Genomic DNA, 17,280 nt, shown 5'->3' on the forward strand with positions numbered 1-17,280 from the left:
TAGAACGTAATCAAATGAAGTTATTTAAGGCTGAAAAAAGGAAAAGACTTAGCCAAAGCCTGTACACTCTTTGGAAATGGAATGAACTGCGGTTTAACATGACGTGGTCTTTTTTTGCTTTCGCTTTTTTTTTTTTATAATTTTTTGAAGCAAACAAGAATCAGTCGTGCAGACTCAGACCAGAATGCATATAACATGAAAATGTAATTTTGTATACGTAATAATTATATAACACTAAATACATCAAGTAATAGTAAAAAGTGAAATTTACACGATTTACTTTCTTTTTTAGACTTTCTTGAATAAAAAATAAACCAGCAGCCTGAATGTACATCACATGCAAATATGTTATATGTAACAAGTGTATTAATTATGCAATTACACTGTAATTGCACGATAATTATGAAACTAAGTCCATCAGATATTTCAAATTACACTTACTATTAACGGTAATACAGTAATACAGTAACAGTAATGATTCTTGACCTTGAAATTAAATTCATCTAAAATGACCACAGCATTCAAACTCGAGCCTGTTTTCTAGCGTGGACGTCTCTGAGACCGTCTGAGATGGCAGTGCTGTTTGGTAACTAAAGAAGGAACAGCAGAAAATGACTCATCATCTCTTTTCTGACGTTTATATCCTCCAGAGTGTAACCGTATACCTCTGCGGAGATAACCACAGCAACGGCGCCTGGTCCGCGAGAGGCACCGAAGCAGGTGACTGCACAGGTGTGCCACAGACACATACGTGGCTGAGGCCTCATACAAGCTGTCTGCTCCCATTCTATCACTGCGGTTAGCAAAGAGAGCACAGACGCAGTCTTACAGCACGCTTACAGCACTGCCTGCTACAGAGCTAAACCAGAGCAAATGAACAGGCTCTGGTCCTTCTATCTCCTTTTACCCCTTACTATTAGTAAGAGCTCTGTTGAAGAGAGTTCAGCACACTGTGTTCATGACTGCAAATCTGTACTGGAATATATCATTTTTCAAATCAGACAACACACTGAAGCAGCCACTAAAATAGAAATAATAATAATAATAATAATAATAATAATAATAACAACAACAACAACAATCCTTTACAAACTGCATCTCCTGAAGTAAACACAGAGCTCACAAGGCAAGAGAATATCCTAAAATTCTATTTGTAAGGAATGAGTCACAAAATTCACATGTGATAAAATGAGAAAGAAAGTGAGAAAAGAAAAAAGAAGGAAATAAAAGAGACAGTAGAAAGAAAAAGAGGGGAAGAATAAGTAGAAGAGAGCAAGGATGGACGCATAAAGAAGGGAAGGAGAGAAGAAAAGGAAAGAAAAAGAAAGGAGAAGAGAAAAGATAGAAAGAAAGAAAGAAAGAAAGAAAGAAAGAAAGAAGCAGAAAGGAAAGGAAGGAAGGAGTGAAACAACAAATGTATTTTTTTAAAAATCAGCAGCAGTTCTCAGTGAATTCAATCTGTCAAGATTCCACCACACAAGTCTGTTGGTAACTAAACTACTTGTGACTAAAACACTTAACATATATAATATAACGCATAAACATTTATTAAATATTACAATGTTCAACACGGTGTCTCAGAACATGAAGCCTTCCTCTCGCCGCTTCCTTTATAACTACACGTGAAAGAGGTTTTCCTGAGTCTGACACCATTTTAATGCAATTAAAAACACAAGCACTGCTCACTGCTGCTCATCTCACTCTTACTGGACTCACATGAAGTTCGCTGTCATGGTAATGTCTACACTAAGTGGTAGTTTTGGATCGGATTACTTGTAGAGGGCATAAAAACTGAGACTTTCCATTAAATTACTGCATGCAGTGAGCACATAAACACTTCAATCTACAATCGGATAGTATTTAATCAGACTGGTAAAAATCTTTGCATGTAAACACAGACACTGACTCTCTAAAACCCAAGCAAATCTGTACCAGCTGGAAAATACAACAGAAAATAAGGGCAGTCTTTTATGTAGTCTATTTACAAAAAGAGCCAATCACAGTAAACATCATTTAAAGTCACTGTCCACAGATACTGGTGCTGGATTAAAATTACTGTAATCCTATTTGTAAACAGAGAAACTAGTCGGCAGAGCTAGTTCAAAAACAGCCACCTCAACATGAATACGCGCGCATCCGTGTCAGGCCTGTAACAAACACCAGCAGAAATGACACCTTTCTCTGACAAACAACAAGACGTCTTTTTTTTCTTGAATCAATATTTCATAGATTTTAAAAAGGCCTTTGGATCCAGGCAAGCAAGTTATATACAGTCGTATGTAAAAGTCTGAACACTCATTCAAACTGGGGCTTTGGTGAGCTTTTCAGCAAATGTCTGAGGTTAGCCCATTGCATAGCAAATAAACAGTGAATTAAGTTACGAGATACTTTTTTAATCCCACAAACGGGGAAATTCCACCTCCGTATTTAACCCATCCGTGAAGTGAAACACCACATACACACTAGTGAATACACACACACTAGGGGGCAGTGCGCACACTTGCCCGGAGCGGTGGGCAGCCCTATCCACGGCACCCGGGGAGCAATCGGGGGTTAGCTGGCATGGACTTTCGGCACTGGGGATCGAACCGGCAACCTTCCGGTCACAGGGCCAGTTCCCTAACCTCCAGTGCACAGAAGCCGACGTGTACTTATTTTCACATCACATCAATTTGGTCAGGGGTGCCCAAACTTTTACACACGACTGCAAATCATGATCCATGTGTTTGGGGTATTTAAAGGCTACACCTGCACCATAAGGATCAGCCAAATGTCTAAATAGCTTTATTCCTGCTTTGTGGCTGCAGTGCTTTGATTCGATTCCACAACTCGGCCTATTAGCGCATAACTTTAATCAGGAAATTGCTGTACTGTATATCCAAAGAGGTCACTTGCTTCTTTTCCAAGCTTGAATAACATGGCTATAATGCATGAACTCTTCAAAACATCCATTTAGTATATACTACACAATCGTTACTATGTAACTACATAGTTATTACATAGTAAAAACCTCCACAGAACAAGGCTGTGTGCACAATAAAAGAATAAAATTCACATCGTAATGAAATATCCACTACCTACAAAAACAGATCTATTATTGATTGAAAGTTTACAGCCTGCACTCTCCTCACGACTTCCTGTGGTGATTCTTTACAGGCTGTGCACAATTAACCTCGAAGATAAAAAGCACCCAACATTAGTTTTTCAACCGGAACGGTGGTCTGCTGTACTGTGATCTACGTTTTCATGTGCCTCGTTCATTATAACTTACATGAATGAGGAACACAAGACCAAGGAAGACCTGAATGTGCCTTACATGGCAGCGAGTGCCCATCAGCGAAGCCTGGAAGGCGGTGGAAAACAGGAGTGAAACGGTCTAGCCTTATTTAAAGGTTAGTGTGGGCCTTTTTAAAGCAGCATGCACCTGCATATTATTGGAAATCATTTCACACTCCGCAGACAAAATGGGAGCCAAACAGCGTGTCTTTAATCATAACCTGCTTTGCTGCAATTTCCTTTAATTTTCTTTTTCTGCAAAACAGAAACACAGCCCCCCCCCCCCCCCCCCAACCCCCCCAAATTACTCACCTCTATTTTTATGAACAATTCATAGCAGATGGATAAGCACTAGCTGCAGTAAAAGGACGGACGGCACATCATAAACCCAGAATGCACTGCAACTGTAGTACATTCTACACGATTCAGCTCAAACTTATTTAGCCCATTCGAACCTAATCTAAACCTATGTTGCAACAAAACATACATCTCAAACGGTAACAGAAACAGATTAAAACATCGCAAACTTGCATTGTCCAAGTCATTTTGGACTTTCTATTGCTGCATTCATCAGGAACACACAGTATAAAGGACACCTGATGCTATCAAAAGGTGCAAAAAAAGGTGACGCTTCAAAATGGGGCATTATAATGCCTTTATAATGCATTTATTACACTGTAATAAACGACTAGTTGGTAATTAGCTGGCTAATTATAACAACATTAACAAGCAGTAACTATAGTAAACTGCTCCAGGTTTTGCTTTTGACTCAATACGGCTTAATAAGAGCATTGCAAGCGCTCTAAAAATGCTTAAGATACCCTAATAACTGCTAGTAGTAATAGACAGCCAGTTAATCAGCAGCTAATGATTTGATAAGTTAACCAACTAATGACTATATAATTCTTCATAATTGCATAATAATGGACACTTAAAATGTTGTGCAATAGATTACAATGTACAATACAAGTAAAAATGATGTGGAAAATGTTTAATTCACCATAGTTATTGCTTAATAATGTAGTAATTAGCAGTCCATGTAATTACCAGCTACTTGCATGATGGGAGAATTACACAGATTTCTGCAGTTCTATTGTGGAGATGCAAACAAAGTCACTCTCAGGTGATCTGATGCAAAATGCTTCACTTCAGAGGAACAGAAGAGCTCGGATTCTCTTTAAGAACCAGGGGCCACAGTGTCTACAACCCATCTATCCAAAACCACCAGTGAACCTACATGCGTCTTGGGAGTAATCATATGTTATGTTGATGATGCCAAATCATTTTCTTTGGGGACAGTGTTGCCTTGTGGGTTTCCTCTCGGTCATGAATGGATTTTAAAACATACATTTAAGATCTGATCTAAAAAACTGCCATAAAACGATATTTCAGACATCAAGCAGTATATTCATCACCATCTTTATGTGGTTAGTAACTTTCTGTGCGGGAGATTTTAGAGGTGGACGTCTGGTTCCTATCACCTCCACTGTCAACAGTTCTAATTCACTTTCTCTAGAACAGCAAACAAACCTGAATGACTTTTGTTTAATAGTGCAGTAACAAGGAGCCAGTAGATTACCAACTACTGGCTTGTTAAAAGCCAATAATGCACTTAATGAGGTGCCCATATACTTAAATGTTAGCAAAACAGGTGGTTCTAAAATGAAAATGGGCCTTTCGGTTGATGAGACGAGTTATTCTTAAAGGAAAATGAAAAACTACATCATACTTAAAGAGTTAAGATGTAAACAAAGTCTTTCAGAGTGGTTTGGTGTGAAATGCACCATTTTATTGAGAAACTTACCCACTCAGAACTTTTCACAGTGGTGGTGATAGAAACCAGACAACATCGGAAAGCTGTTGTATTTTATAAATCTTTACTCTGATGTATATATTTGCATATATATATATATATATATATATATATATATATATATATATATATATGCGCATATATATATATATATATATATATATATATATATATATATATATATATTATACACACACACACACACACACACACACACACATTTACGGCATTTCTCAGATGCTCTTATCAAGATTATTTTACACAGGGAGGCCATGGTAGTGTTAGGAGTCTTGCCCACGGACTCTTATAGGAATAGTGCAGGGCGTTAACAAAGGCAGGGACTGAACCCCAGTCTACAGCGTAGAAGGCAGAGGTGTTACCCACTACATATATTTACCAATATTACCAATACCCCAAGTCATTTTACACCATTTATTTTGGTCCATTCTTCCTGAAATTTACACGCAATGTACACAAAAATGAAGATACAAAGTTTCGTTCCAAAAGCAGCGATATAAATTTCTATATACACAGTCCTATATAATGTGTGTAAATTCCAAGATGATGGGACCATAAGAAATTACATAAAACTACCTGGAAAAAACTTTGGTTCCATTGACTTACATTAAAAGTAGAGTATATGTTTTTTCCTTCTCCTGTACAGTTACCATTTTGGAGATACAAGGGTTTGACCCGACAGTGGCAAGATGATATATATTTCACAGCAGAGAGGCATGTGTAGATTCACTGGTGGTTTGATATGGTTATTTGTGCTGCAGACATTGTGATCCCTGCTTTCTACCACCACTGTAACAAAATGTAAATGTGTACTTCATTATAGAGAAATGTACATCTACCCACTCTGAATGAGCGACTGAATTACACTACATTTTTATAAATCGGTGAAATTCCCCTTAATATAACTTACATGTACGTTTAACAGAGGCTGACAGGTCCTGGCCATTTAACAATAAACAAAAAGTAATTGAATTAAACAGTTATCCGTAATTTAACACTGACGACAGCTTCCTTTCCCTTCACGTTCATAAAGTACAAAAAGACAATCTCTACTAAACCCCCCGTCCCACCCCTCCGAAACGGTAAGCAACAAGTCAATACTGTCATGAGCCGAGCGTGACTGTATCTTCACACTACCTGACGACGAGCGACACGTTTGCCCTCCCCGCTATATCTAAAAGCCATCTCTCTCCTCCGAAAGCTCCCCTTCAAGCGGACTCCGGCAATCAAAGCCATTTATTTTTCAATATGCGCCGCTCCATTCACCACGCTGATTGAAGCAGGCTGCATAACACCCCCCGCCGAGGGAAAACTTCAGATGAATCTGATTTCAGCTGAGCGCCATCTATTCCGACGCCGCACCGGCAGCCCTTCAGAAATCAGCGCCGCGCTTCATTATTCGGCTGCTGTTAGCTGTGCAGGCAAAGCCCCTGTGCAGCGCAACACCTGACATTTCAGGGCTTTTAAGATGACAATGCTAGGGGTTTGGGGGGGGGGGGGTAATGTGGCATACAGGCAGCGTGAGACACGGACGCCCGAAAATGTTTTTCGATTTCTGACTTACGCAAAAGTTATAAATAAATAGCGACGTCCCGCTACGAAGATGGTAACAAAGCATGTCGGTACAGTTTATAAATCAGCTGAACGCTGCAATTAGTTGAATGTCAGCTGTCAAACGTAATGCAAAAGTAGGCTGAGAAACTTTGTCATCACTATGGAAGCCAGTGTTTACGCTTTTAAAATCCATGTTACCTCTAAACTTCACATAACAATACGTACCTGAAGCTTCCACAACATCCATTAGAACAACTACAACCAGGAAAGATAGCACAGGGAATAGAAGCGCTGCTCCAGGGGAGGATACATTTCATTCAAGGACACAGTTCATCCCTAAACCCTTGAATAAATGTTGGCGTCAGTCTAGACGCCACCAGCCTTAGAGAACAGATGCTCACTCTCAGTCATGAAACAGCACTTGCGTTAATAAAGAACAAGCATAATCTTGGGCGAATTTGCTCACTTCTTTAAATGAGCACACAGTTTATAGTACTGTAATTACACAATAGTTAAAAAGTAGTAATCATAAAGTGAAGACAGTGTTCAAACCTAAAGTACACCTGGTGCACTTATCATGGATGTGTCAAGAAAAGCAGCAAAAAAAAAGCACAAAAAGCAAAGGAGAGAGCAAAACGTACCGTCTTTGAGTCTAATTCGTGACGTGGTTGAGCTAAGACTTTATCTACACTGGCCGCATCTGCGAACGTAACGAAGCCAAACCCTCTGGAGAGAAAGAGAGAGAGAGAAAAAAAAACAAGACACAGGTGATGAAAATGACACCCCACAGAACATGACATCATTTGCACAACCCTAACCAATCCTATTAAGCCATGCAGGGATGCCTTCGTGCCCTTTGTGTATGCGTCCGTAAAAGGAGGACGGGGCGCGCTGTACAGACTAGCATTGCGGTACAGTCCCAGGTCAATGTCAAACTGCATTAGGCAGCAGCTTTGGACGGCCAGCTCCTCCCGCTTAATCTATCTGACAGCGCAACCCAAGGCAGGACACTTTAAATATATACAGTTCCCGAGCCCGGCCAAGATCCAGAGCCTGGCGGAGGCGAAGCAGAAGAAACCAAAAAAAAGAGGTTCACCTGGAGCGCTTTGTCGTGGGATCCCTCATCACCATACATTCTCTGATTTCTCCAAATTTGCTAAAATAGTCTCTAAGGCTGTCTGTGGACGAGAGAGAGGGAGAGAGAGAGAGCAGGGATCAGTGATCAGTCAAAATAAAAGAAAGAAAGGCAAGCAGGGGTCGAATAGAGGACTCCAAATGATTGCAAATCAGCATAACCTTGCAGAACATTCACACACACACACACACACACATACACAACACACACACAAGCAGTGCTAGGGACGACAGAAACTAACAAAAGAGCCTGTCTTACCTGGTGAGGTTTGCCAGCTGAGGCCACCGATGAACATTTTGCTGGAAGGACAGAAACAAAAACAAAAACAAGAAGAATAAGAAGAGAGCAGAAAGTGAGTGCAGATACCAGATCGGCCATTTTGGCGTGTAAGGACTTGTAAAAGAAAAGAAAAGCGAACGAGACGAGGCGAAAGAGAAAGAAAACAAGCGAGTTGGGCGCTTTTTCCCTCTAGATGAGGTGAAAAAGAGAAACGGACTGGAGCTGCATGGTGCTGGTGGAGGAGGGGGGGGGGGGCAGAAACGAGGCCACGCAAACAAAGCTGGCGCTCCAGCGCGCTGGATCCGGAAGGACGGAACGAACGAAAAGCTACAGCTCCAGCACCTCCAGCACTTCAGCCCAGCAGAATAAAAAAAAAGAATAACAACAGCTCAGCGCTCCGCGAGGAGGAGGAGAATAAAGCATAACAAAAAGTCCCCGCAAGTCCTGCGCTCTTACCCCGGGTCATGCTGCGTATCGTTGGGGCTTCCAGACGTGGCTTGGCTCCCGTCTCCATCCATAGCTAATGGAAGTATAGGCAGGGACTGAGAGCCACACACACACACACACACACACACACACGCACACGCGCGCGCGCTCTCTCTCTCACACTCACTCACACACACGCGCCCGCCCGCACACACACACGCGCGCAGAGACAGAAGGAGAGAGAGAGAGGGAGGGAGAGAGAGACAGATAGAGAGAGGGAGAGAGAGAGGAGGCAGAAAGCAGCGGAGCCCCTGCGAGCAGAGAGCAGCAACTGAGCCGGGAATGCAGGCGTCACACGTGGGATCAGCTCAGCCCCGCGGGGGGCGGGGCTGCTGAGCCTCGCTCAGCCAATCCGATTGACGTCACGCCGGAGAGAACGCCCCCTGTCGCGGGCAAACCACGCCCCCTGTCGGCGAAGGCGCGCTTTCGCTGTAGTTCGCGCGCTCCGCGCTCAGAGGGCGCTCTGCGGGAAAAAAAAACGAAACCAAACAAAACAAACCGTCGGTAGCCGTTAGCGGAGCTGGGGGGGCGGACGGTGTGGACGGTTAGCTGTCGGAGTGAGGCGAAGACTCGAAGTGGAGGTCGTGAGAAAGTGTTTTCAGTGAAGGGTCTGAGGAAGTCGAGTTTAAAAGCTGAAGAAGAAGTAGCCCAACTCCGTCCTCAGGTCCAAAACATCCGTGGGGGAAGAATAATGACAGGTTGTAAATCCACACGGTGGAAAAAAAGCTGGATCTTTAAGGGTTTTTAGTTAAGGGAGCGTCCAAAAACTCCACTACCGAGTTCTTTACCGAAAGTTCTTAGTGCATCAAGGGACTGCTTCTTCAGATTGATGGAGACCGTCTTGTATAAGGTTCTATATAGCACCAAAAATGGTTCTGGTATTATTATAACGTCAAGCTTGTAACTACAGAACCTTTTTGGCTCTACATAGAACCCCACACTCGTACAAAAGATGGTTTTGCAAGGGTTCTTTGGTAAAGCGAATGAACCATCAGTTCTATATAGATCCATTTCATGCTTTAAAGGTTCTGTGCTTTGTGAAATGGTTCTGCAGATCGATGGAGAATGTTTGACATAGTAACAGTAGCTAAACTTCTTTTGCTGCTATATAGAACCATATTCTGCTATAGAACCATATTTGCTGCTATATACACACATTCTCCACCAATCTGAAGAACCGTTTCACCATACAAAGAACCATTTAAGCATGAAATGGCTCTACAGAGAACCCATGGTTCCAAATAGAACTGTTTGCTTTACTAAAGAGCCCTTGAAGCATCATCTTTAAGAGTGTATGGTTCTGTATAGTACCAAACAGGGCTCTTCTGTTGTTACAAGCTTGACATCATGACAATAGCAGAACCCTTTATGGTGCTATATAGAACCATATGCAACACATTCGCCACCAAGCTGAAGAGCCATTTCACAATGACAAGAACCATTTAAGCATGAAACTGCTCTGTACAGAATACAATCCCAATTCCAATGAAGTTGGGACGTTGTGTAAAACATAAATAAAAACAGAATACGATGATTTGCCAATCTTTTTCAACTTATATTCAATTGAATACACTACAAAGACAAGATATTTAATGTTCAAATGGATAAAATTTGTTTTTTGCAAATATTCACTCATTTTGAATTTGATGCCTGCAACATGTTCCAAAGAGGTTGTGACAGGGGCGTGTTTACCACTGTGTTACATCACCTTTCCTTTTAACAACACTCAATAAGCGTTTGGGAACTGAGGACACTAATTGGTCAAGCTTTGTAGGTGGAATTCTTTCCTATTTTTGCTTGATGTACAACTTCAGTTGCTCAACAGTCCGGGTCTCCGTTGTCGTATTTTGCACTTCATAGTGCGCCACACATTTTCAATGGGAGACAGGTCTGGACTGCAGGCAGGCCAGTCTAGTACTCGCATTCTTTTACTACGAAGCCACGCTGTTGTAACACATGCAGAATGGGGCTTGGCATTGTCTTGCTGAAATAAGCAGGACGTCCCTGAAAAAGACGTTGCTTGGATGGCAGCATATGTTGCTCCAAAACCTGTATGTACCTTTCAGCATTAATGGTGCCTTCACAGATGTGCAAGTTACCCATGCCATGGGCACTAACACACCCCCACACCATCAGAGATGCTGGCTTTTGAACTTTGCGCTGATAACAATCCGGACAGTCCTTTTCCTCTTTGGCCCGGAGGACACGACGTCCATGATTTCCAAAAATACACAGGATACTTTTCCACTTTTGCATCAGTCCATCTCAGATGAGCTCGGGCCCAGAGAAGTCGGCAGCATTTCTGGGTGGTGTTGATATATGGCTTTCGCTTTGCATGGCAGAGTTTTAACTTGCACTTGTAGATGGAGCAACATGCTCACTGACAATGGTTTTCTGAAGTGTTCCTGAGCCCATGTGGGAATATCCGTTACAGAATGATGTCGGTTTTTAATGCAGTGCTGCCTGAGGGATCGAAGGTCACGGGCATTCAGTGTTGGTTTTCTGCCTTGCCACTGACTTCCAGAAATTTCTCCAGAATCTCTGAATCTTTTGATGATATTATGGACTGTAGATGATGAAATCCCTAAATTCCTTGCAATTGCACATTGAGAAACGTTCTTAAACTGTTGGACTATTTGCTCACACAGTTGTTCACAAAGTGGTGAACCTCGCCCCGTCCTTGCTTGTGAATGACTGAGCCTTTCAGGGATGCTCTTTATACCCAGTCATGACACTCACCTGTTTCCAGTTAACCTGTTCACCTGTGGAATATTCCAAACAGGTGTTTTTTGAGGATTCCTCAACTTTCCCAGTCTTTTGTTGCCCCTGTCCCAACTTCTTTGGAACGTGTTGCAGGCATCAAATTCAAAATGAGTGAATATTTGCAAAAAACTAATTTTATCCATTTGAACATTAAATATCTTGTCTTTGTAGTGTATTCAATTGAATATAGGTTGAAAAGGATTTGCTAATCATCGTATTCTGTTTTTATTTATGTTTTACACAGCGTCCCAACTTCACTGGAATTGGGGTTGTACATGGTTTTAACTAGAACCATTACTTTTACTAAATAATCCTTGAAAGGCCATCTTTTTAAGAAGTGTGTGGTTCTATATAGCACTATAAATGGTTCTTCTGTTGTTCCAAGCTTGACATCACAACAACAGCCAAATAGCTATAGCAACAGCCTGTTTGAACCCTTTCCAAAAATGGCTCTTTATAGAACCAGCTACAGTATATACCCTTCGATCTAAAGAACACTTTCACAATACAAAGAACCCTTTAATTATGCAAAGAGTTCTTTGAGTGTTCGTGGTTCTACCTATAACTGTTTTCTTTAGTAAAGAACCCTCGATTTGAGGAGAATCTGTTGTGATATTGCTCTATAAATATATAACTATATTTGTAAGTGATGCCAAACTTTTGAACAGTAGTCTAAAATTAAACAGGCTCTGAGCGCAGAATAAGAGCCTAAATCCATTCCAAAGTATAAGTCCCTGATGAAATAACCACTCAAGCAGAAGTAGATATTGTATAAAACTGTCAGGTAAGAATAACTTAAATCCATATTCACCTGAAGTTAAAGCTCTTTAATTCAGTGAAACAGTGACTCAAGTATAAATATATAAAGAGTCAAAGAGCATTTTGAAGTAAAAATATTCTCACTTCAAAACACACACACCCACAGACACACACACACACACACACACACACACACACACACACACACACACACACACACACCCACCCCTTCTAAGCCACTTGTCCTTCTGGGTTGCCAGGGAAGCTGCCCATCCCAGCAGTCATTGGGTGGAAGGCAGGATACACCCTGAACAGGTTGTCAGTCCATCGCAGGGCAGACACACACACACACACACACACACACACACACACACAAACACAAACCTAGGGGCAATTCAGCATGTCCAATTGGCCTGACTGCATGTCTTTGGACTGAGGGAGGAAACCAGAGAACCTGGAGGAAACCCATGCAGACACGGGGAGAACATGCAAACAGAAAGCACCCTGGTCACCCGGCCACTTCAATACAATATTGGCTAAACACAGTTTAAAACCATCCTCAAACAAAAGTTGTGAGAATGTATCAAGTCCAAAACCTCACTACAGAGTTCTTCCTGGAACTGCAGAGGAACTTCTTAGAACATCCATCACCTTATCTTCTAATTTGGGATCCATTTGTTCTGAAATAAAAAGGTGAAGCTCTAAAGCAGTGGCCTCCAACCCTGGAGAGCTAGTGAACTGTGCTGCAGAGCCACAGTTTGACACACCTGCTCCAGCTAATGAAGTCCCTGATTGGCTGGATCGGATGTAAAGTAAGGGGCGGGGCAGCTAATTGGGTGCAGGTTGGAACTAAGCCCTGCAGAAAGGAAGCCCTCCAGGACCAGCGTTGGAGTCCACTGCTCTAAAGTGAGAAGGATGAGCGACAGTAAATGAGTTGAACGAATAGAAGTAAATGAGATAAAATTAGGAAGTAGCTGATTTACAGTACAGTTGAGTGGATTACACCATTAGAAATAAAGGCCCTGTGTACAGTTTTCATTCATTAGGGTACAAACAATGTAAGTGTTCCCTCAAAGGTACAACAGTGGTTTTAAGATCCAACTGTGCACCTTAAATACATTTTTCCACGTAAAAAGTTTGTATTTGTACGTTTTCGTAATCAAATGTGTTCAAACAAAGCAATAAAATAAAAAAAGCCTGGAGACGAGATGGGGTGTGTGGATTCAATACAACTTAGACAATGTAATTTCAATGGATTATGGTTCAGCTATGTTCCTTTGCTAAAAGGTACTGAGATGTACCCTTGAGGGAACCGCCCCGGTAACAAGAGGGGTCTCGCCCCAGTGACAGTTTAGTACCTTTATTTCTGTGAGTGTGTACAAAGTAGCAGTGTCGTCATTTGGAAATATTCAGGAAAGTACAAACCCATGAAATGCTTACTTAAGTAATTTACCCACCTCGGAACGTTCGACATACATTTTGTGTGTAAATCAAATCTGCGAATGTCTCAGAAGTGTGGAAAGGTCACCGTTCGCTGGTATTTGGTATCTGTTTCGCTGTCGGAATGAGAAAATGGAAAGAAAAGCAATATGAAGGCCTGATTAATTGATTCTGACATGATTAGAAAATATGTAATTGAGATTTCTAAGCATTATAACTGATCCAGTTGTTGACCATGAACTGAGCAACACTGACGACAGTATTACCCAATAACACAGAAAACATTTTTCCATTCTGTCCTCATATCATGGTGAATTTGATGTTCTAGATTACAGCAGGAAACGCCAATGGAACGTCATTAGGACAAAACATACGAGACCACATATGAGTTTATTCACATTCTTTCACTGAGCATTTCACTGAGATTGATTTAAACTACAGTCTTAAAAAGATAGCAAAGATAATGGCCATATAAGGAACCATTCACGTGTTTGTGGTTCTTTACATAGTGAAATGGTTCTTCAGACCAACGGAGAACATGTTATATCTGTTTCTGTATAGAACCTTTTTGAAAATGGTTCTATATAACACCAAAAAGTTTCTGTACATAACCATTTGCATGCTTAAATGGTTCTTTGCACAGTTAAATGGTTCTTCAGGTGGATGAACATGTATATGGTTCTGTATAGAACCTTTTTGAAAATGGTTCTATACAGCACGAAAAAGGTTCTATACAACCATTTGTGTGCTTAAATGGTCCTTTGCACAGATAAATGGTTCTTCAGATTGATGGAGTACTTTCTGCTTCTGCATACAACCTTTTTGAAAATGGTTCTATATAGCACCAAAAAGGGTTCTGCTGTTGTTAAGATGTCAAACTTGTAACAACAGAAGGGCCCTTTTGAGTGCTACACAGCTGAAGATAGTTCTTCAAGTGTTCTTTAGTATAGGGAATGGTTCTATTTAGAACCATGATTTTTAAATAGAGCCATTTCATGCTTAAATGGTTCTTTGCATGGTGAAATGGTTCTTCGGATTGATGGAGAATGTGTTGTACATGGTTCTATATAGCACCAAAAAGGGCTATTGTTACGATGACATGCTTGTAACAATAGAAGAACCCTTTTCAGTGAGTGTTCATGGCTCTATACAGAACCATTGTCTGGTTGGCCCCTTGAAGAACCATCTTTTTAAGAGTGTACTTTTACTTATACTCGTTTCAATTGTTTAAACGATTTTTTTGTCCTAATAATATTGACTTGCTTGATAAGTTAAAGAGTAACTCTTAGAAGTTAAACTGTCAGGAGCAGCAGAGTTTCTCCCAGTCGCCTCTGCATACAACTGCTCAGCGGCTGGGGGGATGCAGGCCTAGTTTTCCATTACATCTGAGCGCAAGTGAGAGCTCATTTAAAGCGGGATGCTCAGTGGATTTTAAGTCATGCTACAGTGATTGCTGTTTATTTTCTCACTGCAGTCGTGGCGACGAGTGCGAGGGGGAGGATGAGGCTTGCCAGAGCGAGAAAGAGTGAGAGAGAGGAGTGTGTGCATTGAGAATATACCTCCCTGGCAACCTACGGCGTCATATCCTTGACTAATGTAAGTATCGTTTAATACGAGCTCAGAAGAGACGAGCGTTAAATCGCCACTATAGACCATATAAGCTGAGAATGTCAGAGAGCCAGGCCTCCAAATAATGGAAAGGTCACTTTCACTTTACTAGCCACTGACCACAGATCTTTCAATTCCTTAAACCCCTGAGCTAAAACTAAACCTTGCCTAGTCACAGCCATGACACTTTGCTAATACTTTCACTCTGTCTCTTGTTCCACGTCTGAGACTTAAAAGGTTGCAAACAATCCAAAACTGAAGTGTTTGGTCTAAAAATGTCAGCAGCTGCATTCATTGACCTCGTCTGACATGTTTGAGGGAGGTTAATCTGTGTAGAAAGGCCAAGAGCGCCAGGTGTCAGTTTTTAGCATGTAATCCTGCTGGCAAATATTCAAAATGCAATCATTTCTGCCCAACACGACCGGCTCTTTCACAATGTTTAAGGATGCGGTGCTGGCTCACTGGAAACAGCACGATTCCTTTTCTGATATTGATGAGAAAATCTTAGGATATCTGTTCATACCGATACCTGATACAGTATATTTTCTTGTAAAAGCTCTAGTTAAGGTTAAACTAGTTAAGGTTAAAAGGATTTGTTAGTGATTAAAGCACTTCACTTAAGCCCGTCATCTAAAAGTATGTCGCTGCTGTGGGAACAAAACCTCCAGAAAGACAACTTTACAGGAGAAGCAAAAAACATATTTTACTTTTAATGTAAGTCAATGAAACCAGACATTTTTCCAAAGTCAACTTTGAGATGTTTTTTTTTTGGTCCATATATCATGAAATTCACAGACAATGTAAAGGGCAACAGGCATTTTCAAAGTATGCCAAAAAAAACTGGAAAAACAACAAAAATAGAGATGCAGTTCAATTCAAGCCTGGAGACAAGGCAACCTAGAACATACCATTTCGGCGGATTATGATACAGTTATGTTCCCTGACTAAAGGTACTGAGATGAACCCTTGAGGGCACCACTCCAGTGGCAAGAGTGACATTTTCACACCTTTCTTTCTGAGTGTGCATGTTTGATTGAAAAGAGAGCATAATTAGCCCTGTTTAACTGTATTTAGTCCGGCATGTTATGCGCAATATTGAATGCAAATCACTATTTTTTAAAAATATGGCAGCACTTTTTTTCCAATTTATCAGATGTCAGAATAAATTAATAATGCGACACATCATGTACCGTGAAACCATCTTGAAGTATCGCAATAGTACATTTTTCCATATGTCCCACCTACTCAGTTTAATTGTTTACATTCCCTGTTTTACGTACAAACAGAATAAAACTAATTCCCTCTCCCTGTTTTTTTCCGAGTATACAACCGCCCACATGTCCGGCCGGACAATGAAGGACGACTGGCTGTCGAGCCCTCCTGCTACCCACTTCAGACCAGCTGCCCACCCCCCAGCTACCACCACCTGCCTTGGACTAGCTGCCCACCCTACACTGATGTTTTCATAGACTCCTAGCTATTCCTACTACCAATACTACTGCTAGTAATATTAGTAGTATAGTCATTTGTAGGTAGTCTGACCAGAGGAGGATGGGTCCCCCTAGTGAGCCTGATTCCTCCCAAGGCTCTGAGGGATTATTTCCTTGCCACGGTCGCCCCTGGCTTGCTCACCGAGGAGGGTGTCTTTTCTGGAATTCTGTGAAGCTGCTTTGTGACAACATCCAATGTAAAAAGCGCTATACAAATAAATTTGATTTGATGATACTATTGTTATCATGTGACATCATGAACATTGTTACACCAGGGTTCGGCAACCCAAATATTAAGCAGCGCCATTTTGTCCTTTCAACAAAAATCTGACCACCTTGGGAGCCACAACATTTTATGTCAATTTAATTGAAGCAACGTTTCACCATCTTGGCTGTAAATATGTCTCAGTAGGTGCTAAAGTTCGAGTGACTCCTGGAAGGAAAGGACTTTATTTCCCAGACTCCACTGGAGATCACATGACAGAGCAACTTCCTTCTGACTCGGAGTCCATGGCGGACTCCATTACCCACAATACTTTGGGAAATCACATGACTTCTGACACTCACTCACGCACCTATCAGCGCTCACAATCTCCCGAGTACTAATGCTGTTCACCTGTGTATGTTGTCATATGACTAGAACAGTTTAGTCTATAAGC

The 17,280-nt window shown here is 41.3% G+C and overlaps 1 protein-coding gene across 6 annotated transcripts in view; it reads right to left on the bottom strand.

Annotated features, from left to right (window-relative positions):
* The window catches only part of msi2a (musashi RNA-binding protein 2a), a 362,909-nt gene extending 354,093 nt beyond the window's left edge, over positions 1-8,816 (bottom strand). For all 6 annotated transcript variants that reach the window (XM_017711902.2, XM_017711900.2, XM_017711899.2 and 3 more), the window contains exons 1-4: positions 8,532-8,816; positions 8,055-8,095; positions 7,758-7,839; positions 7,303-7,387 (exon numbers count right to left, since the gene is read on the bottom strand). In XM_017711902.2, the coding sequence (XP_017567391.1) occupies positions 7,303-7,387; positions 7,758-7,839; positions 8,055-8,095; positions 8,532-8,593 (270 nt within the window). In that variant the 5' untranslated portion in view covers positions 8,594-8,816. The remainder of the gene's footprint in view (positions 1-7,302; positions 7,388-7,757; positions 7,840-8,054; positions 8,096-8,531) is intronic.
* Positions 8,817-17,280: the final 8,464 nt, after the last annotated feature.

This window comes from Pygocentrus nattereri, chromosome 18, assembly GCF_015220715.1.
Source record: "Pygocentrus nattereri isolate fPygNat1 chromosome 18, fPygNat1.pri, whole genome shotgun sequence".
Classification (NCBI taxonomy): domain Eukaryota; kingdom Metazoa; phylum Chordata; class Actinopteri; order Characiformes; family Serrasalmidae; genus Pygocentrus; species Pygocentrus nattereri.